At 41.4% G+C, this 23,584-nt stretch overlaps 1 protein-coding gene across 5 annotated transcripts in view; it reads right to left on the minus strand.

Annotated features, from left to right (window-relative positions):
• The window catches only part of CEP135 (centrosomal protein 135), a 110,326-nt gene that overhangs the window by 49,420 nt on the left and 37,322 nt on the right, over positions 1–23,584 (minus strand). For 4 of the 5 annotated variants that reach the window (XM_048848225.2, XM_048848227.2, XM_048848226.2 and 1 more), the window contains exons 7-13: positions 22,661–22,789; positions 19,610–19,825; positions 18,655–18,720; positions 16,537–16,687; positions 15,673–15,866; positions 14,409–14,552; positions 12,286–12,429 (exon numbers count right to left, since the gene is read on the minus strand). In XM_048848225.2, the coding sequence (XP_048704182.1) occupies positions 12,286–12,429; positions 14,409–14,552; positions 15,673–15,866; positions 16,537–16,687; positions 18,655–18,720; positions 19,610–19,825; positions 22,661–22,789 (1,044 nt within the window). The remainder of the gene's footprint in view (positions 1–12,285; positions 12,430–14,408; positions 14,553–15,672; positions 15,867–16,536; positions 16,688–18,654; positions 18,721–19,609; positions 19,826–22,660; positions 22,790–23,584) is intronic. The other variant, XM_048848229.2, reaches the window with a different exon arrangement.

Raw genomic sequence — 23,584 nt, forward strand, 5'->3', positions numbered from 1 at the left:
ACAAGCTTGTGCACTTCCTCAGAAACCTGTGGATAATGGTTCGTACATTTCTCTTTATCAAGAGAGCAGTGGCTCTAGAGTGATTTCCCCTTCTTCACAGACTTGCTTTGTATAAATGGTATACCCAAACCAGACTCCTTCCATCCCTTGCTGCTGCTGCTTTTCCCATTTTGGGGAAGCCACTTGGGACTAAAGAATTGGAAAACATGCCTTACAGTGATTGTTAAGCAAAGAGATTCAAGGAGCTCAAAGAAGATAAAGGAGAGAGACTTGGTCACAGTCTATAAGTACCTACATGGGGAACAAATATTTGATAATGGACTCTTCAGTCTAGCAGACAAAGGTATAACATGATCCAACAGCTGGAAGTTGTATAAACTGTTCAGGAAGGACAGACAGGGCAGAAAAGGTGGGGGAGTTGCATTGTATGTAAGAGAGCAGTATGACTGCTCAGAGCTCCAGTATGAAACTGCAGAAAAACCTGAGTGTCTCTGGATTAAGTTTAGAAGCATGAGCAACAAGGGTGATGTCGTGGTGGGAGTCTGCTATAGACCACTGGATCAGGGGGATGAGGTGGACGAGGCTTTCTTCCGGCAACTAACGGAAGTTACTAGATCGCAGGCCCTGGTTCTCATGGGAGATTTCAATCACCCTGATATCTGCTGGGAGAGCAATACAGCGGTGCACAATCCAAGAAGTTTTTGGAAAGTGTAGGGGACAATTTCCTGGTGCAAGTGCTGGAGGAACCAACTAGGGGCAGAGCTCTTCTTGACCTGCGGCTCACAAACCAGGAAGAATTAGTAGAGGAAGCAAAAGTGTATGGGAACCTGGGAGGCAGTGACCATGAGATGGTCGAGTTCAGGATCCTGACACAGGGAAGAAAGGAGAGCAGCAGAATACGGACCCTGGACTTCAGAAAAGCAGATTTTGACAACCTCAGGGAATTGATGGGCAGGATCCCCTGGGAGAATAACATGAGGGGGAAAGGAGTCCAGGAGAGCTGGCTGTATTTTAAAGAATCCTTATTGAGGTTACAGGGACAAACCATCCCGATGTGTAGAAAGAATAGTAAATATGGCAGGCGATCAGCTTGGCTTAACAGTGAAATCCTTGCTGATCTTAAACACAAAAAAGCTTACAAGTGGAAGATTGGACAAAAGACCAGGGAAGAGTATAAATATATTGCTCAGGCATGCAGGAGTGAAATCAGGAAGGCCAAATCACACTTGGAGTTGCAGCTAGCAAGAGATGTTAAGAGTAACAAGAAGGGTTTCTTCAGGTATGTTAGCAACAAGAAGAAAGTCAAGGAAGTGTGGGCCCCTTGCTGAATGAGGGAGGCAACCTAGTGACAGAGGATGTGGAAAAAGCTAATGTACTCAATGCTTTTTTTGCTTCTGTCTTCACGAACAAGGTCAGCTCCCAGACTGCTGCACTGGGCAGCACAGCATGGGGAGGAGGTGACCAGCCCTCTGTGAAGAAAGAAGTGGTTTGGGACTATTTAGAAAAGTTGGACGAGCACAAGTCCATGGGGCCAGATGTGCTGCATCCGAGAGTGCTAAAGGAGTTGGCGGATGTGATTGCAGAGCCATTGGCCATTATCTTTGAAAACTCATGGCTATCAGGGGAGGTCCCGGATGACTGGAAAAAGGCTAATGTAGTGCCCATCTTTAAAAAAGGGAAGAAGGAGGATCCTGGGAACTACAGGCCAGTCAGCCTCACCTCAGTCCCTGGAAAAGTCATGGAGCAGGTCCTCAAGGAATCAATTCTGAAGCACTTAGAGGAGAGGAAAGTGATCAGGAACAGTCAGCATGGATTCACCAAGGGCAAGTCATGCCTGACTAATCTAATTGCCTTCTAGGACAAGATAAGTGTCTCTGTGGATGAGGGGACAGCAGTGGACGTGTTGTTCCTTGACTTTAGCAAAGCTTTTGACATGGTCTCCCACAGTATTCTTGCCAGCAAGTTAAAGAAGTATGGGCTGGATGAATGGACGATAAGGTGGATAGAAAGCTGGCTAGACTGTCGGGCTCAATGGGTAGTGATCAATGGCTCGATGTCCAGCTGGCAGCTGGTATCAAGCGGAGTACCCCAAGGGTCGGTCCTGGGGCAGGTTTTGTTCAAAATCTTCATTAATGATCTGGAGGATGGTGTGGATTGCACCCTCAGCAAGTTTGCAGATGACACTAAACTGGAAGGAGACGTAAATACGCTGGAGGGTAGGGATAGGATACAGGGGGACCTAGACAAATTGGAGGATTGGGCCAAAAGAAATCTGATGAGGTTCAACAAGGACAAGTGCAGAGTCCTGCACTTAGGACGGAAGAATCCCATGCACCGCTACAGACTAGGGACTGAATGGCTCGGCAGCAGTTCTGCAGAAAAGGATCTAGGGGTTACAGTGGACGAGAAGCTGGATATAAGTCAACAGTGTGCCGTTGTTGCCAAGAAGGCCAATGGCATTTTGGGATGTATAATTAGGGGCATTGCCAGCACATCGAGGGACGTGATCGTTCCCCTCTATTCGACATTGGTGAGGCCTCATCTGGAGTACTGTGTCCAGTTTTGGGCCCCACACTACAAGAAGGATGTGGAAAAATTGGAAAGAGTCCAGCGGAGGGCAACAAAAATGATTAGGGGACTGGAACACATGACTTATGAGGAGAGGCTGAGAGATTGTTTAGTCTGCGGAAGAGAAGAATGAGGGGGGATTTGATAGCTGCTTTAAACTACCTGAAAGGGGTTCCAAAGAGGATGGATCTAGACTGTTTTCAGTGGTAGCAGATGGCAGAACAAGGAACAATGGTCTCAAGTTGCAGTGGGCGAGGTTTAGATTGGATATTAGGAAAAACTTTTTCACTAGGAGGGTGGTGAAGCACTGGAATGCGTTACCTAGGGAGGTGGTGGAATCTCCTTCCTTCGAAGTTTTTAAGGTCAGGCTTGACAAAGCCCTGGCTGGGATGATTTAATTGGGAATTGGTCCTGCTTTGAGCAGGGGGTTGGACTAGATGACCTCCTGAGGTCCCTTCCAACCCTGATATTCTATGATTCTATGAAGCTAGAAAAATTCAGACTAGAGATAAGGTGCAAATTTTTAACAGTGAGGGTAATTAATCATTGGAACAATGTAACCCCAGCTTGTGGTGGATTCTCTATCAATGGCAATTTTTAAATCAGGACTAGATGTTTTTCTAAAGGATATGCTCTAGTTCAAACAGGTATTAGTTCAGGGAAGTTCTATGGCCTGTGTTATGAAGGTCAGCCTAAACTATCACAGTGGTCCCTTCTGGCCTTCAAATTTATGGCTACGTCTACACTACGAGCTAGGGGTTTGAGTCCCCTGCTTGTGTACACATACCTGCACTAGCTCTCATCAAGGTAGCATGAGTATATATAGCAGCGTAGCCACACTAGCATGGGTAGTGGTAGTGGAGGCATAGATGAGCCATTCCAAGTACTTACATACTGGTTTTGGGTGGGTTTGTACTCGGCATGACTCAGCCATGCCTTTCCAGTCACTACCAGTAATGCTGTAACTACACCGCTGTTATCAAGCTAGTGTGAGTATGTGTACACAAGCAGGGGAAATTACACCCCTACTTTGTAGGGTAGACATAACCTATGAATCTAAAGGAGTTGAGGTAAGAGGAGATCTAGCTCCCCCATGCCAGCTGAGGCAGTGCATCACTGTGGTATCATCTGTGACTACATGAATCATCAGGTACTCAATTAGGGGTAGGAAAGCCATATCAGCACAACCCTGAGCTCCAGAATGTTTAAGAGGAGGGTGGTCTCAAGAGACTACCCTCTCTCCTGTACCTTCTATTGATATATGTGGTCTCCAGTTGAGAAGGGATTATGTTAACTTGAACTGGTATATATGATATGATACGTTGTTATAGGATAACTGATGCTAAGTGAAATTGTACTGTGGGGTATGTTGTTGGATGAACACCAAAATAACATATGGTGCTGGGTGTATAGACGCTTGGACTTTTGGATGGAAACACCACCTGGTCCGTTTGTTTGGAACTTTGGGAGTTTTGAATTTGAAGGGTTGTTGGTTAGCTCCTGAGATGGGGAACAGGATCATATAGGGGGTCAGAGAACTATATTGTGATCAGGAAGAGCACTACTACTGGGCTCTCATAAAATTAGGCTTTCCTTTTAAAAGGCAGAAGTAGAAGGAATACTGAAAGCGGTTGCTGTTTATGATATGGTTACTCTAGTTAAATAAAAGTATACCGGTTTTTCAAACTCAAAGTCCCAGGCATAGTAAATCAGTGGGTGTCTGAAGAGATCTGCAGGGTCCTTGAAACAGAGTTAGGCAAAGCAGCCAGAATTGCCCAATATTCACAGGAAAGTGTTCTGAGAGGAAGCTTAGAGGGATTACTAGTAATCCAGAAACACCGGTTTTGAACAAGGTGTATGCCCAGGAAGGGGAAGGTTGTGACAATTTCCCACCCTAGAATAAAGGCATTCAAGACAAGAGTCTTTGTTGGTGGTGTTTGTGAAAAGGACTTTCTGCTGCATACCTGGGTTGGATCTGTCTGCCAGTTTAAAGAAGAAAGACTTCCAGAGGGACTACAAACACGTACCTCTTCCTGTGTCTGTTTGGCAGATATGCAGATCTCATTCACCCTCAGATAAAGTCTGGCATGCTGGATGACCTACATGCACACTGACATATGCCTCCATAGTTTGAGGCAGGAACTCACTCCTGAGTGCTGGGGTGGGATCAGAGTTGATTGATGAAGTTTATCATAGTCTGAAACCTCTTTTGAGGGAGGTTTGTTCATGCTGACTTTTAATTTAACAGTGCCCTGGGTTGAGGTCAGTGTCTATTTTTACCTGTTGACTCTGAGCCCCAGGGTGGGATATCTTCTGAAGTGAATCTGTCACGTGCTGAAGGGGATTTCCCTCGCACCAGCCAGTCATACAGGTAGGGGCATATCTGGATTCTTGGTGATCTTAAATGCATGGCCACCACAGCTAGGACCTTGGTAAATACTTGTGGTGCTGTGGAGAGGCTGAAAGGTAGAACTCTGTATTGATAATGTGAGGTTCCTACCAGAAGCCACTAATACTTCCTGTGACCTGGATGCATAGAAATGTGGAAGTAGGTTTGGACGTTCAAGAACCACAAACCAGATCATGGGGCTGAGAGACAGAGCAATGAATGAAGGCACTGAAGATCGAGGATGAGTCTCCACCCTCTGTCCTCTTTGGGAATAGGAAGTAAGTGGAAACAGAATCCCTTGCCCCTTAACTCCTGAGGCACCTCCTCCACTGTTCCCAATTGTACCATGGAGTTTTGTCTCTTGCTTCAATAGATTCTAATGAGAAGGGTCCCTGAAGAGAGATCAGGAGAAAGGTGTCTTTCTGATGATCTTAGAGATCCACTGGTCTGAGATTATCCCTGACCGCGCCTCCCAGTAAAGGACAAGTGAGTGTCAAAGAAGGGATGGAAAAAGAAGGGTCCACAGATGGTCTGGCACAACTCTCACCTTGTACATCAAAACTGATGTTTTCTTGAAGCCCTGGATTGTGGGACAACTGAGGAGGAGGCAGAAGGTCATCCGCCACAGATATGCTGTCTCTTCCCCAGGGACTACAAGGATTACTATTGCAAGTAATAGTGGGGCTGTTGCCTCTGCCTGTATTGCTGTAGCTATTATCTGGGAAACTTCCTCTTAGGGGGCAGAACTTATAGGCCCAGGAATCTCACTGAATCCCTTGACTATTAAGGTGTGTAGGGTGTTGTCCATGATGATGTTGAGCTCATTGCCCCATAGAGGAGGTCCTCAATAGTAACCTGGACTTCATGTGGAATTCCTGATGCCTGCAACTAAAAAGACCTCCTCACAGCTACAGCAGTGGCTGTTTATCTGAGAGCCATATCAACTGTGTTAATTGCTGCTCAGCGTACTGTCAGGGCTGGAAGCTACCATAAGACATTTTATTTTCTCCAGGTAATCTATGAAGAGCTTGTCCATAAAATTACAGGCAGTTTGTCCGACATCATGAAGCTATATTTGGATAGTTGCACCTGGTAATTCATTATTTTCACTTGGAGGATTGGTGAAGAGTAAGCTTTCCTCCCAAAGATGTCAAACCTTTGCCTGGTCTTGCTTGTCTCATGGACTGCCTGAACTACAACAATACCTGGAGAGGACATTGGTAAAAGTACTTGAATCCCTTTTCATGGACCTAATTCCTCCTCTGTCTGTCCCCTTTGATGTACTCACAATAGGTTCTGGTGTGTGCCAGATAAACTTAGCTGGCTTTGGCATGGTGAGTTGTCTCAACAAGAAAGGTTGTAGGATATCCAGCAATTTGTGCTGCTTCTCCTGGATGACTGCCAAGGAGATGTTCAATGTCTCTGCCACGTGACAGAGCAAGTCCTAAAAGACCTTCAGCTCTTCTACCAAGGCAGATGACAGAGGGTTGATCACTTCATCTGGCAAGGAGGATGAAATGGCGGGGATGGAGTATTTAAGGAAAGTGCTTGTGCGACTGTATTCCTCCTTTCCCAATACCAATCGGGGTTGAGCTGAAACAGATGGAAGTTGTTTCTTTGGTATGGGGGATCTGGTTCTGAAAGCTGCAGTTTGAGCCAATTTTTTGGAGTATGGATTTACTCTTCAAGGGATCAGTATGCCATGGTTGGCATGAGTAGTGTGGAGGACACACAGGTGGTACCCTACGTGACCCAGATGACCTTCCAATTACCCTGATAGATCCTGACAGTGCTTCTTCTCCAACTCCCACTGCACCAGCCAATGAGGTGAGGGGTGGCGCTCCTCAGTTGAAGGGGGAGGGATCACTGTACACTACTCCCCCATCTGCCTAACCCCTGTGCATGCAGACCCCCTCATACCCAGACCCTCCCACCAAGCCTCACACCCCTGCACTTGGACCACCCCAACAAGCCACCCGCATCTGGATCCCCACCCCACTAAGCCCCACTCCCCCAGCATCTGGACCCCCCAACTATGCCCCCCACAACCAGACCCCCCCCTTCCAAACTCTATTCCCCCACATCCAGACTCCCCACCCCTAGTTGAGCCCCAACCACCTTCACCTGGACCCTCTGCAGAGTCCCTTACTGTTGCACCCAGAACCCTCCAACAAGCCCCTGTGCATCCAGATCTCCCACTGAGCTGCCTGAACCCAGACTGCCCCACTCAGAATCCTCTCAACCCATACCTGCATCCCCCCATACTAAGCCTCTCCACACTTGGATCCTGCCTTGATAAGCCTGCCTGCCCACACCTGGTGCACCTGGCAAGGAGGGCAGGGCCCTGGGGTTTTTCTGGAGCAGGCCCAATCCTTGCACTGTCAGGGCTGGGTGCAGCCTTTCTGCTGAGTCCATGTCCCGGGGGGGTGGGGGAGAGGTGGCGGGTTGAAGCTGCACAGTGATCTTGCACCTCTGTGAAGCCAGTGACCTGTGCTCCCTAATGCCATGCTGGAGGCTCCACATTTATTTGACAAATAAGATTTGCAGAAGTTTGCAGAATTTTAAAATATTATGTGCAGCATTTTTAATTTTTTGGTTCAGAATGCCCCCAGGAGTATCAACATGTACCATGCCTGCAGCTGTGCTTACCCTGCCTCTGCTTCCAAACCTTGGTCCAGCCTGGTTCCAGGCCCTGCTTCTTCCCAGTTCCTGTCCTGTTCCAGCCTTGTTTCTGAACCTGCTCCTGTTCCCCTCCGGCTTCCAACTTCGATCCTCTGCTTCACTTCTGGCTTATGTGTCTAGTTTACCCTCTGGCTCTGACACTTAGCTTCTGTCTCTCTGGTACTGATCCTCGGCTCCCCCTCCAGCTCTGGCATTCGGCTTCTGTCCCTCTGACCCTCAGCTTGTTCCTGGACTCTGCTCCCCTGGACCAAGCTCTAACTGATAGGCTGGACTCTTATTTCAACCATTAGTCCTGACTGCCCAGACCCCAGTCAGTTACAGTTTGAACAGCCCAATACATAGATGAGGCCCACCTCACCGACATAGACCCCACTCAGGCCAATTTTTCCCTGGTGGAATTGGTGGATGGGCCAATGCAAGCACAAGTGTTCACCCTGCAGAAAACAGCCCTACAAGCCCAGGATCCACCCTGGCTCCAGCCTCCCAAGAGCCAAAGGTCCCACTTCCAGACAAGTTTAATGATGATTGTGGTCAGTTTTGAGATTTCCAAAATAATGCCAGCTCCTCCTCTTGCTAAGGCTTCACCCTTTAGCCTTTTACTTGCGCAAGCTCACACCAGTGCCACAAAACAATGACATCCTTGATAAAAAGCTACTGGCCAACAAAGCAGCCTTCAAGGAATGGCGGCATCTTCTGGAGAATGTCAGGTTTCCAATCCAAGTCCTCACTGATCACAAGAACCTGGAATTCCTGAAGAAGGCTTGGCACCTAAAACAGTAACAGGCCCACTGGTCCCTCTTCTTTATTTGGTTTGACGGCATGGTGACCTACCGTCACAGAACCAGGAATGCAAAGAAAGGTGTATTATCCCAGAATGGGGAGTACGGTGAACTTGACCAAGGGGTTTCATCCATGATCCTCAAACCGTCAAATTTCATTTTGAGTACCACTGTCCATAATCTGCTACCCTCCATGTGTTCTCTGCTGCCTAACGATCCCTTCACAATTCAGATCCACGAAGCCCGGGACAATGCTACCACCCAGATTGCCTTTCTGTATCATAAGGGGCACATCTACATACCCAGTGGTTCACCCAGGCTGCAAGTTCTACAAATCAGTCATGATCCTCTTCTGGCAGGTCACTTTGGTCAATTCAACACCCAAGCCCTCAAGGAGTTTCTGGTGGCTGGCCCTGCACACTTCAACAGCAACTTATATCTGGTCCTGTAACCTCTGTGCCCAGACCAAAATCCCACGTGAAACTACTCTTCAGCCCTTTCCATTCCGCCTCAGTCTTGGGCCATTGTGTTGATGGACTTCATCATGGAACATCCGCCCTCCCAAGGATTCTAGTGGTCATTGATCTCCTGACAAAGATGGCACATTTTATACTGTGTCACAGCCTCCCCACTGCCCACAAAATAGCCCATCTGTTTGAAGACAATAACTTTCACTTTCATGGGTTGCCCACAAGCATAGTATCTGACCGGGGGTCACAGTTTATTGCCTGCTTTTGATGGAAATTTCTGTGCCTCCTGACCATTCAACCTTGTACCTCAACCGTTTACTACCCTAGTACCAACAGTCAGGCAGAGAGAGTCAATCAAGTCCTCGAGCAGTACCTAAGCTGCTTCCTAAATTACTACCAGGATGACTGGTTGGCATTCATTCCCCATGTTGAATTCACCTTCAAGTCCACCCATACTGCACCTCAGAAGACCCCCACTTAATAAATTATGGGTTCCACCTTTGGCAGCACCCTGAAATCCCCTTGCCTTACCCTTAACAGCCATCGCTGACCTTACTATGCACATTAACAAAGTACATCAAGAATTCAGGCACCAGTTAAAAGAGGCTAAGACAGTGTACAAGCACCATGCCATTAGCCAGCTGATACCATCAGCCAACCCCCAATCTCATGAAAGGGGATAGGGTTTGATTGACTGCCCAAAACCTGCAATACAGCCGTCCATCCATGAAGCTGGACCACAAGTACTTGTGGCCATTTGAGAACACAGAACAACTTAACCAAGTAATCTTTCGATTACAGCTGCCAGAATTGCTTCAGATCCACCCCATGTTCTACATCTCCCTCTTGAAACCTTTATCCAGAATTTCTGCCCGCGCTACACTCCTCCTCCTCCGTCAATAATTGAGAAGGGCCAACAGGAACATGTGAACCAGCAGATTCTGGACTCTCACTGAGTCTGCAGAAGACTCCAGTATCTGATTGACTGGGAGGGATAAGTCCTGGAGGAGCAGACAAGAACCTGTGGAACATGTCCAGATCCCAGACCTCCTGTGTGCCTTCCTGCCTAACCAAAGAAACACAGCCCCAGCATTCCTAGGAAGTGACCCTGAATGAAGGGGGTGCTGTCAGGGGTCAGACCAACCACTGGCCTGCTCCCTGACTAACTTCACTGCTAGGCAACCAATGAGTCTAGCTGCACTGCCTTGGAACTGACAGAGTAGCCAAATCACCTGACTGGCTGCTGGTTTAGCAACCCTGCTCATAAGCCTGGCACCCAGAGCAGATCTGCAGTTCCTCAACATGTACTATGCCCACAGCTGCACTTGTCCTGCTCCAGCCTGCTTCCAGGCCCTACTCCAGACTTGTTTCCATATCTACTCCACCTACTACCCACTCTGGCTCCAGCCTCCCTTCCCTCCAACTTCTGACGTCAAACCTCAGCTATGGCTCTGGCATTCAGCTTCTGTCTCTCCAGTATCTCCAGGGGCCTGTGGGGGCGGGGGAGAGCAACAACAGGCACTCCATGATTCGTGTGTGTGTGTGTGTGTGTAGATGCTCTCTGGCCGCCAACCAATGCCTTATTTCAGCCCTGGCACCTATTGGCTTGGCAGATCATCCTCTGCAGCCCCCTAGGGGGCTGAGGGAGAGGTGGGGGAGGGAAAGAGGAGCAATGACAGCAGGCATTCTGTGACTCAGGTCAGTTTTCCCAGGTGGGCACAGGAGGGAGGTGCAAGGGTTAGGGGAGCAGAAGAGGGGTGTTCTCCAGTTACCCAGCCAGTGATTAATTTGTGCCATAACAGGTCAGTTGGAGAGGGAGACAGCTGCTTCTGCAAAGTCAGGAAGCCAGACTGACTTACTTTGCAGAAGCAGCTGCCTCCCTCTCCAATTGACCTGATATGACAATGAAGTTGGGAGAAGTTTCCTACATTGCTTGGCTGCTTAAACTACAGATAGGAGCATAGGGGATTTTCCTGCCTGTCTTGATCCATCCACCTCCCCTTTCTCTGTATACAGGGAGAGAGGGAATATAGGGCTGGAAGGTGGGGAAGCAGCCTCACAGGCTATGAACTACAGACAGCTGCTTCCCTGCCTTTGAGCTCCTGTATTTAGAACCCTGTGCGGATACAAAAAGTTGTATCCGCATCGATCCGCAAACATGGTCCATGGATATAAAACAGAAATCCACATATTTGCAGGGCTCTACCGGTCATTGCTCTTTACCTGAGATAAATAAAAAGCCAAGAGGCAAAGAAAACCTATCAAAAAGTTTAACCACCAAAAATTGAAAACTTTGCAGACTAACTGGTTTCTTGCTAAGCAAGGAACAAGGATACCATAGGATTCTGTCTTGCAGCAACAGGTGATAAGAAAGAACCAAGCATGGGTTGTAGTCGTACCATCCTTTGTCTCTTCCGCTGTGGGAAGCAGGAGGGTCATGCAAAGTGCAGGCCAACCTCCCAGACACTGCCATTTTAAAGATTCCAGTCTTGCACCAAGATTGGAATCTATATGAACAATTACTCAAAAAAAAACAAAAAAACAAAAAAAAACCCCTTAGCTCTAAGTATAATATCAAGTTAGAAATGTTTCCACATAGAAGTGAAATCCTGGTTCTATTTAAGTCAATGGTAAAACTCCTATTGGCGTCAATGGGGCCAAGATTTCACTTTTGGTGTTCATAGTGACAGGTTGCAAGGCAAAACACACAAAGAATATCATATTGAAGTAAACAAAACATTATAATGAACTGAAGCTTCAGAATGTTTACAGTGAATCTAAACACTAGACATTAAATGATTAAATCGGCTCTAATGTTTAGCCCCAAGCTAGCAAATAAAATACCAGAAAGGATATACTTTATTTACATATCTGTGGAGCAGTTTTTAATATCTAGTATTTACAGAGCCCCTTCTGCGACACTGCTTTTGTAGCTGTATTTCCATGTCCAGTGCTTAAAATAACTTGAGGCTTAACAAAAAAAAACAAAAAACCCCCCCAACATTACTGAGCATAGGTTTAATGCTTTTTTTGCACCAATAAAATGAAACATGCAAGAGTAATTGAAACATTATATCCATATATTTATTGCACAGATACATACTGATCCTATGCATAGTTTCTCCTGACAAATGCATTCTTTGATGTATAAGATGATCATTTTACAAGCGCAATATTTTAAAATGTTGAATTTCCAGAAAGCTCATTAATTCTGCACAGACTATACAAGCGATCTAGTGGTGGTGTTCAGTAGAGAAGAAAACTGAAGTTGTATGCTCTTAGTTATAATTATGACTGCATAAATAAGCAACAAATTATAAGTCCCTCTCAGAATTCATAAGAGTAGATATTATCAGATTAACATAAAAGGCATTAATTTATATTAACACATGCTCACCTTTAGTTTCTCCTTTAGACTTTCTTTTTCTGCCATCATTCTTCTGAAGTCAGCTAATGCAATGTCTCTTTCCTCTTCCACATGACTTTGAGAAACTAAAGTATGCTTTGCCTCTCTTCTTAACCTATTTAATTCATCCTGAGACTTTAAAAGAGTACTGCTTAGTAGTAGTCATACATTCAAAATAGTACATTGTATATAATGTTAAGAAAAATGACAAACTGATTTTTAGCATTCTGATTACACTAGATATACTGCATTTCTTTCTAGTTGTTTCCTAGACATCCAGAAAATGCTCCTTAAGTCGTACAAAGGCAAAGAATTCTTGATTTTCCCAACATACACTTAATGCTTTTTCTTTCTTACTTCTTCCTTACGTCCAACCCCCTTCTATTCTCATTCATTACTTCCTACTCCTTCCTTTCCTGCTTCTATCCTCCCATCCCCTTCTCATGAATTCTACCTCTCCCTTATCTTCCTAACCTTTCTATTTCCAAATTCCAAGTACAGTATGTACATCTTAACTAATTACTTTTCAAAAGGAAAAGAGTTGTGAATTAGAAGTTACAATATACTATATGTAACTGTAGAAGCATTATTTGAAAGTGTTCTAAAATATATGTCGCTTCAAAAATTTCCTAAAAGGTCATATATTTGAGGGCATAAGATTCTAAAGTTAGCATTCTTTTGAGGATGCTAACCCATAGAGTACCATAGCATAAATATGAGTCAACAGTGTAACACTGTTGCAAAAAAAGCGAACATCATTCTGGGATGTATTAGCACCAGTGTTGTAAGCAAGACATGAGAAGTAATTCTTCCGCTCTACTCCGCGCTGATTAGGCCACAACTGGATTTTTGTGTCCAGTTCTGGGCGCCATATTTCAGGAAAGATGTGGACAAATTGGAGAAAGTCCAGAGAAGAGCAACAAAAATGATTAAAGGTCTAGACAACATGACCTATGAGGGAAGATTGAAAAAATTGTGTTTGTTTAGTCTGGAGAAGAGAAGACTGAGAGGGGACATGATAACAGTTTTAAAGTACATAAAAGGTTGTTACAAGGAGGAGGGAGAAGAATTGCTCTTCTTAACCTCTGAGGATAGGACAAGAAGCAATAGGCTTAAATTGCAGCAAGCGAGGTTTAGGTTGGACATTAGGTAAAACTTCCTAACTGTCAGGGTGGTTAAGCACCGGAATAAATTGCCTAGAGAGGTTGTGGAATCTCCATCATTGGAGATTTTTAAGAGCAGGTTAGACAAATACCTGTCAGGAATGGTCTAGACAATACTTAGTCCTGCCATGAATGCAGGGAACTGGACTAGATGACCTCTCAAGGTCCCTTCCAGTCGTATGATTCTATAAAACAGCTAAAGCTGTAAAACTGGATTTAAAATATTAGGTGACTTCAGGCTTGTCTACACTGCCCTGCAGTTTGGACTATACAGGGCATGAACAGCAGTGCGCACCAAAAGTGCTGTGTTCTAATTTCCTCATGTGGACTCGGCTGGCACGAACTAAAAGGTTCCTAATTCACGTTAACATAGTCCTGTTTGAGAACTATGATGCTAACAAGATTGGGAACCTTTCAGTTTGCTCCCACGGCGCCTACACAGGGGAGTTACAGCACAGAACTTTGGTGTGCACTGCTGTTCACACCCCTGTAGTCCGAACAACAGAGAAGTATAGACATAGCCTTAGTTTACATATTAACTTGTGACACTAATAAAGCAGATTACAATTTTAACTCCTATCTACCTAATTTAAGATTTTCTACAACACTCCTCACTGTAGTATCTAAGTTAGATAGAAATTAGATCTGCACAGCAAATACCCTAACTGAATTCAGGAAGACACAGTAGCCACTACTAGAATTTCTTTGAAGTTACCAATTTATTACAAAGCAATAAAATCAGGAATTACCCAATTAACAAATAATTCTAAATTTGCAGTCCTACTACAGTAGTTATAGCTTGGTTGGGCTATGCTCCTAGGATCCCACCATGTTGAGGCCCCAAATCCCTCAATCCCCGCTTTTTTTTTTTTTTTTTTTTAAAATAAACAGTACTATGAAGTGTTAGTCAATGAATTTAATGGCAACTAGATCATGCTCTTAATTTCTTACTTGTTCATAAAGGACATTTAATTTGTCTCTTTCCGCAGTCAGTAATTTGACATTGGATTGAATTTCTATCATGTGTTTTTCAAATCTATCCAACATAGATTGTAGTTCATCTCTTTCCCTCGTGATCAACTTCACATTTTCACTCTGCAAAGTAAATCAGAAAATACTAAATATATATTTAATAGATAACATTATTAGTAACATCTGTAAAATATATATTTCTAGGCAAAAGTCAGCAAAATGGAGCCCCAATCCTGATTCGGTTTCTATGCTTTGGTATTTACAGTAAACAAGGAACAGTTTTTCCAAAACCTGACAAAACATGTAGGGTATGTCTATATAGAAATTTAGACAACTGACTCAGGCTAAGGGGCTCAGGCTAAAGGGCTGTTTAACTGTGGTGTAGACGTTCGGACTTGGGCTGCAGTCCAAGTCCAAAGTCTACACTGCAATTAGACAGCCCCTTAGCCCAAGCCCAAATCATCTGGCACAGGCCAACTGTAGATTTTTAATTGTTGTATAGACATACCTACATGTCAGGGTACCTTAGATACTCAGATAGACATACCCTTAGATCTCTCTTGCTTCTTTCCTCTTTAATTTGAAATAAAAATCTTTTTCTACAGATTGAGCAATAATGGAAGACTTAAAAAATGTCAAGAGTAAAAGAAGGAAATTAAGTCTACTATTTCAGAGTGGTAGCTATGTTAGTCTGTATCAGCAAAAATAACAAGGAGTCCTTGTGGCACCTTAGAGACTAACAAATTTATTTGGGCATAAGCTTTTGTGGGCTAAAACCCACTTCATCAGATGCACAGAGTGAAAAATACAGTAAACAGTATATATATTACAGCACATGAAAAGATGGGAGTTGCCTTACCAAGTGGGGGGTCAGTGCGAATGAGGCCAATTCAATCAAGGTGGAAGTGGCCTATTCTCAACAGTTGACAAGAAGGGGTGTATATCAACAGAAGGAAAACTACTTTTTGTAGTGATAACGAGGCCAAATCAATCAAGGTGGACATCCCCCATTCCCAACAGTTGACAAGAAGGTATAAGTATCAACAGAGGGAAAATTACTACAATGGTTCACAGTTACTTATTGTTCATGGTGCGAATATAATTTAAGAAGACAATTAGGGTAAATAATTTTCTGCAGTTAATATTTAGATTATATTTTATCACTTCTTGAATTGAAGTGATTTATTTCCAGCAACAGATCTACATTGCTGTTTCCACCATTCATTAATAAAGGGAGCGTTACCTTTTCTGGAGATCTACGGCATGGGCTAGCTCTTCGTTTTATCATCTTTTGAAGATATTCTAGCTCTCTTTTATAGTAATCCCTGTCTTCTTCTAAAGTCTTCACAAATGCATCTAGTCGAGAAGGTGACTTGTCTCCAAAAGCTATACCATATTCTAACCTCATTCTCTCTACTTCTAAGACAAGTTCTCGTTCTGCAGAGAAAAGCAACCAAGAAATAACAAAACTAGTGTATATATGAAGAAGAGACTATTTTAAGGAATGCACACTCAAGTTACAACAACAATTACTAAATATTACAACAAAATAGGATCATGAAGATAGAATACATTTTATTATTGACAAAACTAGAGTTAAATGTATTTGCCTATTATATACGAGTTAGAAGTTTTAGAAGTATTTCTAATATATTACAACTAGAAAGGTATGCAACAAAATCACACACACAGATGCACACACAAAAAATTAAATAAATAGAACAACAGCCACCATCAGTATACTGCAGTTCCATAACAATTTATTTTGCATTAACACTTAGAGTATACTATTCAGGACAGACATGTACCATCTACACGGTTAATAAGATTAGCACAAATAAAGCCTAAAATCACTATCGAACTCTATACACCCCTCATGCAGAAAAAAATGCAGCTGTAGGTAAATTATATCATGCATGCACAGTTTCAGTGCTGGAATATTTTGATGGAAAACCTTAAGCCTTCATACAATTATTTTTATTCCAAATATAAACAGGATCCTGATTTAGTGTTATTACCACTTACAGACAAATATATTTAAGATTTTATTATTTTTAAAAAACAACATAAAAGATATATTTAAGAGAATCAATATTTAAACATTTACCTATAATTTCAAAGTTTTCAACTTTTTCTGAAAGCCTTTGTTTCTCTTGCTCAAGCTGGTTTAACAATAGTTCAAAATTTTGTTTTTCATCTGCTTTTCCAAAGAGTTCATCAGCCAGCCTCTCTTTTTCTCTCCGACACGAACATAACTCCTGACATAAAAATACTGAAAAATTTAGTACTGTAGGTTCGTAAAAGTACCACTAAGTAAAAATTAAGCAAAGTATTTTAATTACAATTTGAAATTTTATTAACTTTCTAATTATGATCATATGTTGCTACTGTTTAACGAACCCCATGTACAAAATTTTAAGTGTTAATGAATAGGTATTGTTTTGGTGCCAGTTTTTTACTATAATCAAGTGTAAAGAAAAAATGCATTATGTTATATCCTGCATTCAGAACCCTGCAGTCAGCAATGAAACTAAGGCCTTGTCTACACTACGGGGAGAGATCGATCTAAGTTATGCAACTTCAGCTATGTGAATAACATAGCTGAAGTCGACATACTTACATCTACTTACTGCAGGATCCACACTACACAATGTTAACCAGAGAAGCTCTCCCGTCAACTCCCCTGGCACTTCTCGTTTAAGTGGAGTACAGGAGTTGACAGGAGAGCAATCAGTGGTCGATTTAGTGGGTCCAGCTAAATTGACGACCGATGCATCAATAGACGAATTGGTAAGTGTAGACAAGCCCTAAGAAGAACCAGATCAGTTTCATTCTGCTGCTATATTAAGAGGGAAAAATAATTTAAAAATAAACAGTGGAGAGGAACCTGCAAAGGAAAGAAGATACAACTAAAGCAAGAGATCTTAGTAAGCAGGTCTGATCAAACAGTATTTCATAAATATAAAATATTTGATTAATTTAATTGGCATTAAATAATTTGTATGACAATATTTTGTTGTATTCAACCAGTTCTATATCTGGTCAAATACTGTTTCGTGCATATTTTTTCTATTATTAGCTCATCCTACTAATTGAATGCTTTTTAAAGAAATATTTTATATAAAGTTGATTTTAACATTTTCATACAATACTTACACAGTGCCACTACATGATGTAAAAAGAAAAGGAGTACTTGTGGCACCTTAGAGACTAACAAATTTATTTGAGCATAAGCTTTCGTGTAGCTCACGAAAGCTTATGCTCAAATAAATGTGTTAGTCTCTAAGGTGCCACAAGTACTCCTTTTCTTTTTGCGGATACAGACTAACATGGCTGCTACTCTGAAACTACATGATGTGTTGTTTTAAACTACAGGAGACACACTTTAAAGGACATGGGGACGCAGGTATTTTTCATCTGGGCTGTTAAGCTTTGTCTCCAACCTAGCAAGTGCTAGGTAAAACGTTGGAAGTCCTGATTAAGAGATTGAGCAGTTTCTATATGCAAAAAATTCTCTGAGATGTCCTGCTTGGGTGTGGTGAAAATAATTATGCCATTACAGATGCTCCCAAGGTTACGCAAGACCCAAATTATGCAAATTCGCACTTACGGAAAAAGTTCCATAAGCTAGAAATAGGAGGTTTTTGGGTTTTTTGGCGTAACAGTGAGGTATAAGTTTCCCACTTATGCAAAATTTGAGTTATGCGAGGCGTTCTGGAATGGAACGATTGCGTAACCCGGGGAGCGTCTGTACAAACTAAGGACTATGACATTGGGCAAGGAGAAATTATAACAAGGAAACCTCAAGGAAAAGATTGTACTTTACACAGAAATGTCCTTCGTAATACAATGTGTAGAAACAAATACAAAAAGAAAACTACAATGCTTAACCAAACTGTTTGTCTACAGAATTTTTTTCTTTCGTTTATTCAAATTTACAACAATCATAGGATGGCTCATTCAGCTTTTTAACTTTGGAATGTACTCTCTAAGCTATTTTATTTAAGTTCTTAGATATTATAGAAAATATTCATGCCTATACACATTTTCTATTTTAAAAGAGCTAACAGATCTTTTCATTCCTGTAAATTTAACAATTTATCTCATAAGGATGAATGCATGTTAAAATATTCTATACAAGATATGATAAACAGAAAAAAAAGAAATCACAACTTAATTGGAGTTACCTGAAGAAACCTCAATTTGAAAAGGTTGTTTTACTTACTGACTTAAATCTCGTTATTGTTTCTTCAAGATCCTGTATTTCACTATGTTTTCTTTTAATCTCTTTCTATTAATCAAAGTTAACATAATAAAAAATAAGTATTCAAAATTATAATTCCTTTAAAATCAAATATCCTTGATATTGTGTACAATATATTTTTGTGAGACATATACAACTTACTTAGAAAGTGATTTCTACTTTGCTAAATTCTAAGTACATATACCCAGTAAAATGCTACATAAGCTGAACTTAATACCTAAGAATTTACTAGTCATCACTTACTTGATTGAGAGCTTGATTTCCATGTTATTTATTGAATAAAGAACAGAAGTACTGGAAAAGTCTAAAATTTGCTGCACACAGACTTATATTCCTCTTAGAACATAGAGATTAATTGCTTGATTCCTCAGATCAGAACCCTCTAAAACCAATCATCATTGTTACAAAGATCTATCTTGTCCCAGGAGTTCTTGGTCTCAGAATTTTTTTTTTTAAAACAGTCTTCTTCCTTCTAGAAGCTAACTACTCTTTAAATAATTGTCTTGCCTAAAATAGTAAAGTGACAAAATAAGAGAAATAAACCCATTTCCATTAGCATGCTTGCTGGTCTATTTTGTGCATTTTCCTGCTCATTCTAAATAGAACAGAGAAAAAAATCTTAAACCTTAAACACAAAGCACCAAGAGATGAACCCAAACAAAGTTTTATAGTATTTTATAGTACTAGACAAAGCTTTGTGATGCCCTAGTAACAAAAATATATATTTAATCATGGTGTAAGGATAGTCACCTTTCAATGAGAAATTCTATACAACATTCTAAGTACATTTCATAGTGTTTTGATCTGTGGTAGGAAAATAATCCTTGTATCCTTTAAATGCAGATCCAACTCCTCAGACTTGAATGGGAGTTGGATCAGATCCATAACAACATAGCAAATTACAGTATTTGCTTACCTTAGCTTCCCCAATTTCCTTATCTGCAGTCTCAAGCACAATTTCTTTGTGTCTTTCCAATTGCTGTGCCAAATGGTCTATCTCACTCAGTTCTTGGCAAAGTTCTTCATTTTTATTGCTTAAATGAACCACTTCACTAGTGACATTTTGTCTGGTGTCCAAAAGGTCTTGTATGCGATTCTCAAGCTCTCTATTTGTTTGCTGAAGATATTCAACCTAAGATGTATTTATAATTAAAACAGTAATATTAAATACAAAAATGTCAAATATTATTAAAGAAGATAGTAGAATACCTCTTCCACTAATTCTGAATCACTGTACCTGCTTTACACATTAAAAACAAACTACATCTCTCCTTGTAAAAAATTGCAGTTTTTCCTATTCTTAAAATATAATAAAAGTTAACATAAAAAAAATTATTAACATGGAGTTAAGGTTGTAGGCACCCAACAGTGCCTTGTGCCTTATGCTCCTTGTGCTTTACCAGAACATGAATTTAATTCCCAGAACCCAAATACTGAGAAACGAAGAAGTGTGGAATTAAGACCCACTATCACCTTTACAAGAAACTTAGGGCTAGTCTACAATAGAAGCGCTACATAGCCAGTGAAGACACTCTATGGTGACAGGAGAGAGCTCTCCCATCAGCATAATAAATCCACTTACATGAGAGATGGTAGCTATGTTGGTGGGAGAAACTCTCCCGCCAACATAGAACTGTCCACACCAGTGCTTAGGTCAGTATAATTTACGTCACTCACACCCCGGAGCCACGTAAATTATACTGAAGTAAGTGGTAGTGTAGACCTGGCCTTAGTATTGTAATAAAAAACAAACATCAGAAAACTGGGAAGTGTATAGCCAAGCTAAGGGAGCTGGAGTATTGGGGTTGCAAGCCCGCACCATTTCTGAAGGACATTAATGAGTGAGCATCCATGTCTCCACATATTCCCCCCCTACTACAGCCTCGGGGGCATTAATGGATGGAGAATCTATGTCCCTCACAAGTCCCCACTTGCTCTCCTCTCCCCATTCCTACTATGTACCTTGACAACCCCAATACCTCTCCCCCCACCAAAGGCACTGAGGGGATATCACTACCCCCACATTCCTGACCTCCTTGAACTGCCACCCATGACACCTGTAGCCTAGGGAGGGAATTTGCCTACCTGGAGAGGAAGGATGGGCCAGTGGTCAGAGCATTAGCCTGGGACTCTTGAGACCCAGGTTTGATTCACTGCTCTGCCCTTGATTTCCTGTGTGCATGACCTTGGGCAAACCACTTCAGGTATATCTACATTTGGAGACAGGGGTGTGATTCCTAGCTTGAAGAGACATACTTGCGCTAGCCTTCATCAGGCTAGCATACTAAAAACAGAGCGTAGCCAAGGCAACATGAGCTGTGGGAAGGACTAGCTTCCCAAAGTATGTATGTAGGGTCTCCAATGGGCATGTATTCAGGGTGGCTAGCCCATCGTGCTGCCACAGCATTTTTAGCATGCTATCTCAATGAGGATACCATGAGTACGTCTCCTCAGGCTGGGAATCACACCCCCATCTCAAAGTTGAAACATACCCTTAGTTTCTCTGTGCCTCAGTTCCACATCTGTAAACTGGGATAATGATACTTCTATTGTCCACGAGGGTGTTGAGAGAATAATTAAAACAAAATGTTCTGAGGTGCTCAGATATTACAGTAATGGGGGTCATATAAGCTAACTACATACATAGTTATCAGCAGTGCTCCCTCTAATAGTCCCCGAGGCTCCTTAGACAAGCATTGCTAGTAGCTAGGGAAATGCGTTCCGTGGACCACAGGAGACATGGGGGATGGGGGCAGTAAAGGGGATTGGCAGTACAAAGGGAACAAAGCATGACCCATTGGTTCCCTTTATGTTATGGGGGAACTGGAGTATCAGGGAACACAGCAGAAATGGGGGGAGGAGATTAAATGGGGATATGTATATCCCCATATAGATGCCCTCATTCATTTCCCCAGGCTTAGGGGGCTCCCTCGCTAGAGTCGTCCTATAAAGCAGGAGCTGCAATCTCCACTCCATATTATCTCACTGTGCTATTACATTATGAATAAGGGGAAATAATGCAAGTTAAGACAAAATAAATGCTTCCTTTTAAGAGGTCTACTGCTGTTTTTGTTTTATCCCTCAGTACCATTTTTTAAAATAAGTACAAAGGGTTTATAAAATTGACTTCAGTGAGACAACTCACATGAGCAAAATTACCCACTTTCATGAGTGTCTGCAGGATTGCAGCCTAAATTACTCACTTCATTAATTTTGATCTTCAGTTAAACAATGTAAGCAATTTTTTACTTTTGAAACACATTTATTTTCAATTTCAGAATCTCAATTTTTCAGCATTCTTTAACTATTTAACTATTAATAGTTACTATTTAAAGTTGCTAGGTTTAATTTTAAAATTTTTCTTGAGATACTTATTTCTACTTCCTACTTAGAATTGCCTTTGCAGATTAATACTCCTGCTACACATGCTATGAACATGTGAACGTTTAGGGGGCATTTGTATGACTCAAAGGCACCACTTTTCCAGATTATCTGACCCTATGATGCCAAAGACAATGTGGTATCTACAAAGACAATGTAGTTGAAGAATCAGAGTTAACTGTAAGTAACTTCTCTTTTCAGTGTACAGTTTCAGTCCCTCACACACAGAAAACAATATAAAGGAACGAACAAAAACTTTACTGTTTTCAAATTAGTCCAAACATCATACAGAAATTTTACAGTTTGAACATAACAAAATGAAAGTTACTAAACACAGATGTCATACCAAAATATTTTAGTCAGAAACCGAGACCTTTGGGCTATAAACTGAAACTATTCTAAACAAACATTAAGTCATTTAAAAATAAACTGGTAACAAAAGACATGATGCAATTTTAAATTAAGCATCTTAAGCTGATTTTGTTTCTAACATAAAACATACTTTTTAAAAAAAGAGGAGCTACAAGTAATTTATAGGTTGCTAGTATTTCTAAACTTGACAAACTAATGTGCATAAATGTGTTACCTGCAAATTTAAATGGGCAATAAGCTTCTCGTTACTTTTACTTCTGGATTCCAAAGATATAACATCATGAGAGCGACCACCATCCAGTGCTAGTACTAGACGTTCTATCTCTCTATCTCTCAGCTCAACCTTCAGGGAGAAAATATTTATTCCTTTTAAGTGCTTATTTATCTCCTGGCCAGTCTTGGAAAACCTCTACTATTTTTGTATACATTAAATAGATTGAATATAAAGTTGCTAGCCTTTTATTTGTCACAATAATAATAAACATACAACTAGATGATATACTGTAAGAGGAAATCTGAAAATTTAAAATCTCCAGAACATTAAAGGCAGTGACCTAGCTGGGAAAATGCCACTGCTTACTTTATTATATTTATCACTTTTAAGTTGAAAATGTTCAATATTTTAAAAGAATATTCTCCGCTCCACCACCTTATCCATCTGCAGCCCAAACCAATAATCCCACTCCCCCATTTATTTATTTATTTTTGGTAACAGTACAAGAAAAACTACAGAGTGGTTTGTGTTCATTTAAAATTAAAAGAAATGAATCTGCGGTAAAAATTAAATTTGAGAAGTTGCTTGAAAAAAATATTCTGATCAAATACATATCTTTAAAAGAGTAAATAATAGGCACAAAAAGGGAATAGAAATCGCATATGCAAAGTACAACAAAGGCACAGATCTCAGAAATTCAAGAACTCAAAATGCAAAATATATAAATGTTTTCAAAATCCAAAGCATGAGTTCAATCATGTCTTCGTTACTAATGGTTATTATGACTGACATGTATAAATTGGCAAAAAAGTGTTTTTCAAGTGTATTCCCAATGGCAAATGTTTTCCACAAGCACATTCTCATTTAAAAAAAAAAGTAAAAAAACCTTACTAAACAGATTCAAAAGTGTAACATCTAAGTATT

This window comes from Caretta caretta, chromosome 4, assembly GCF_965140235.1.
Source record: "Caretta caretta isolate rCarCar2 chromosome 4, rCarCar1.hap1, whole genome shotgun sequence".
In the NCBI taxonomy this organism is placed as follows: Eukaryota; Metazoa; Chordata; order Testudines; family Cheloniidae; genus Caretta; species Caretta caretta.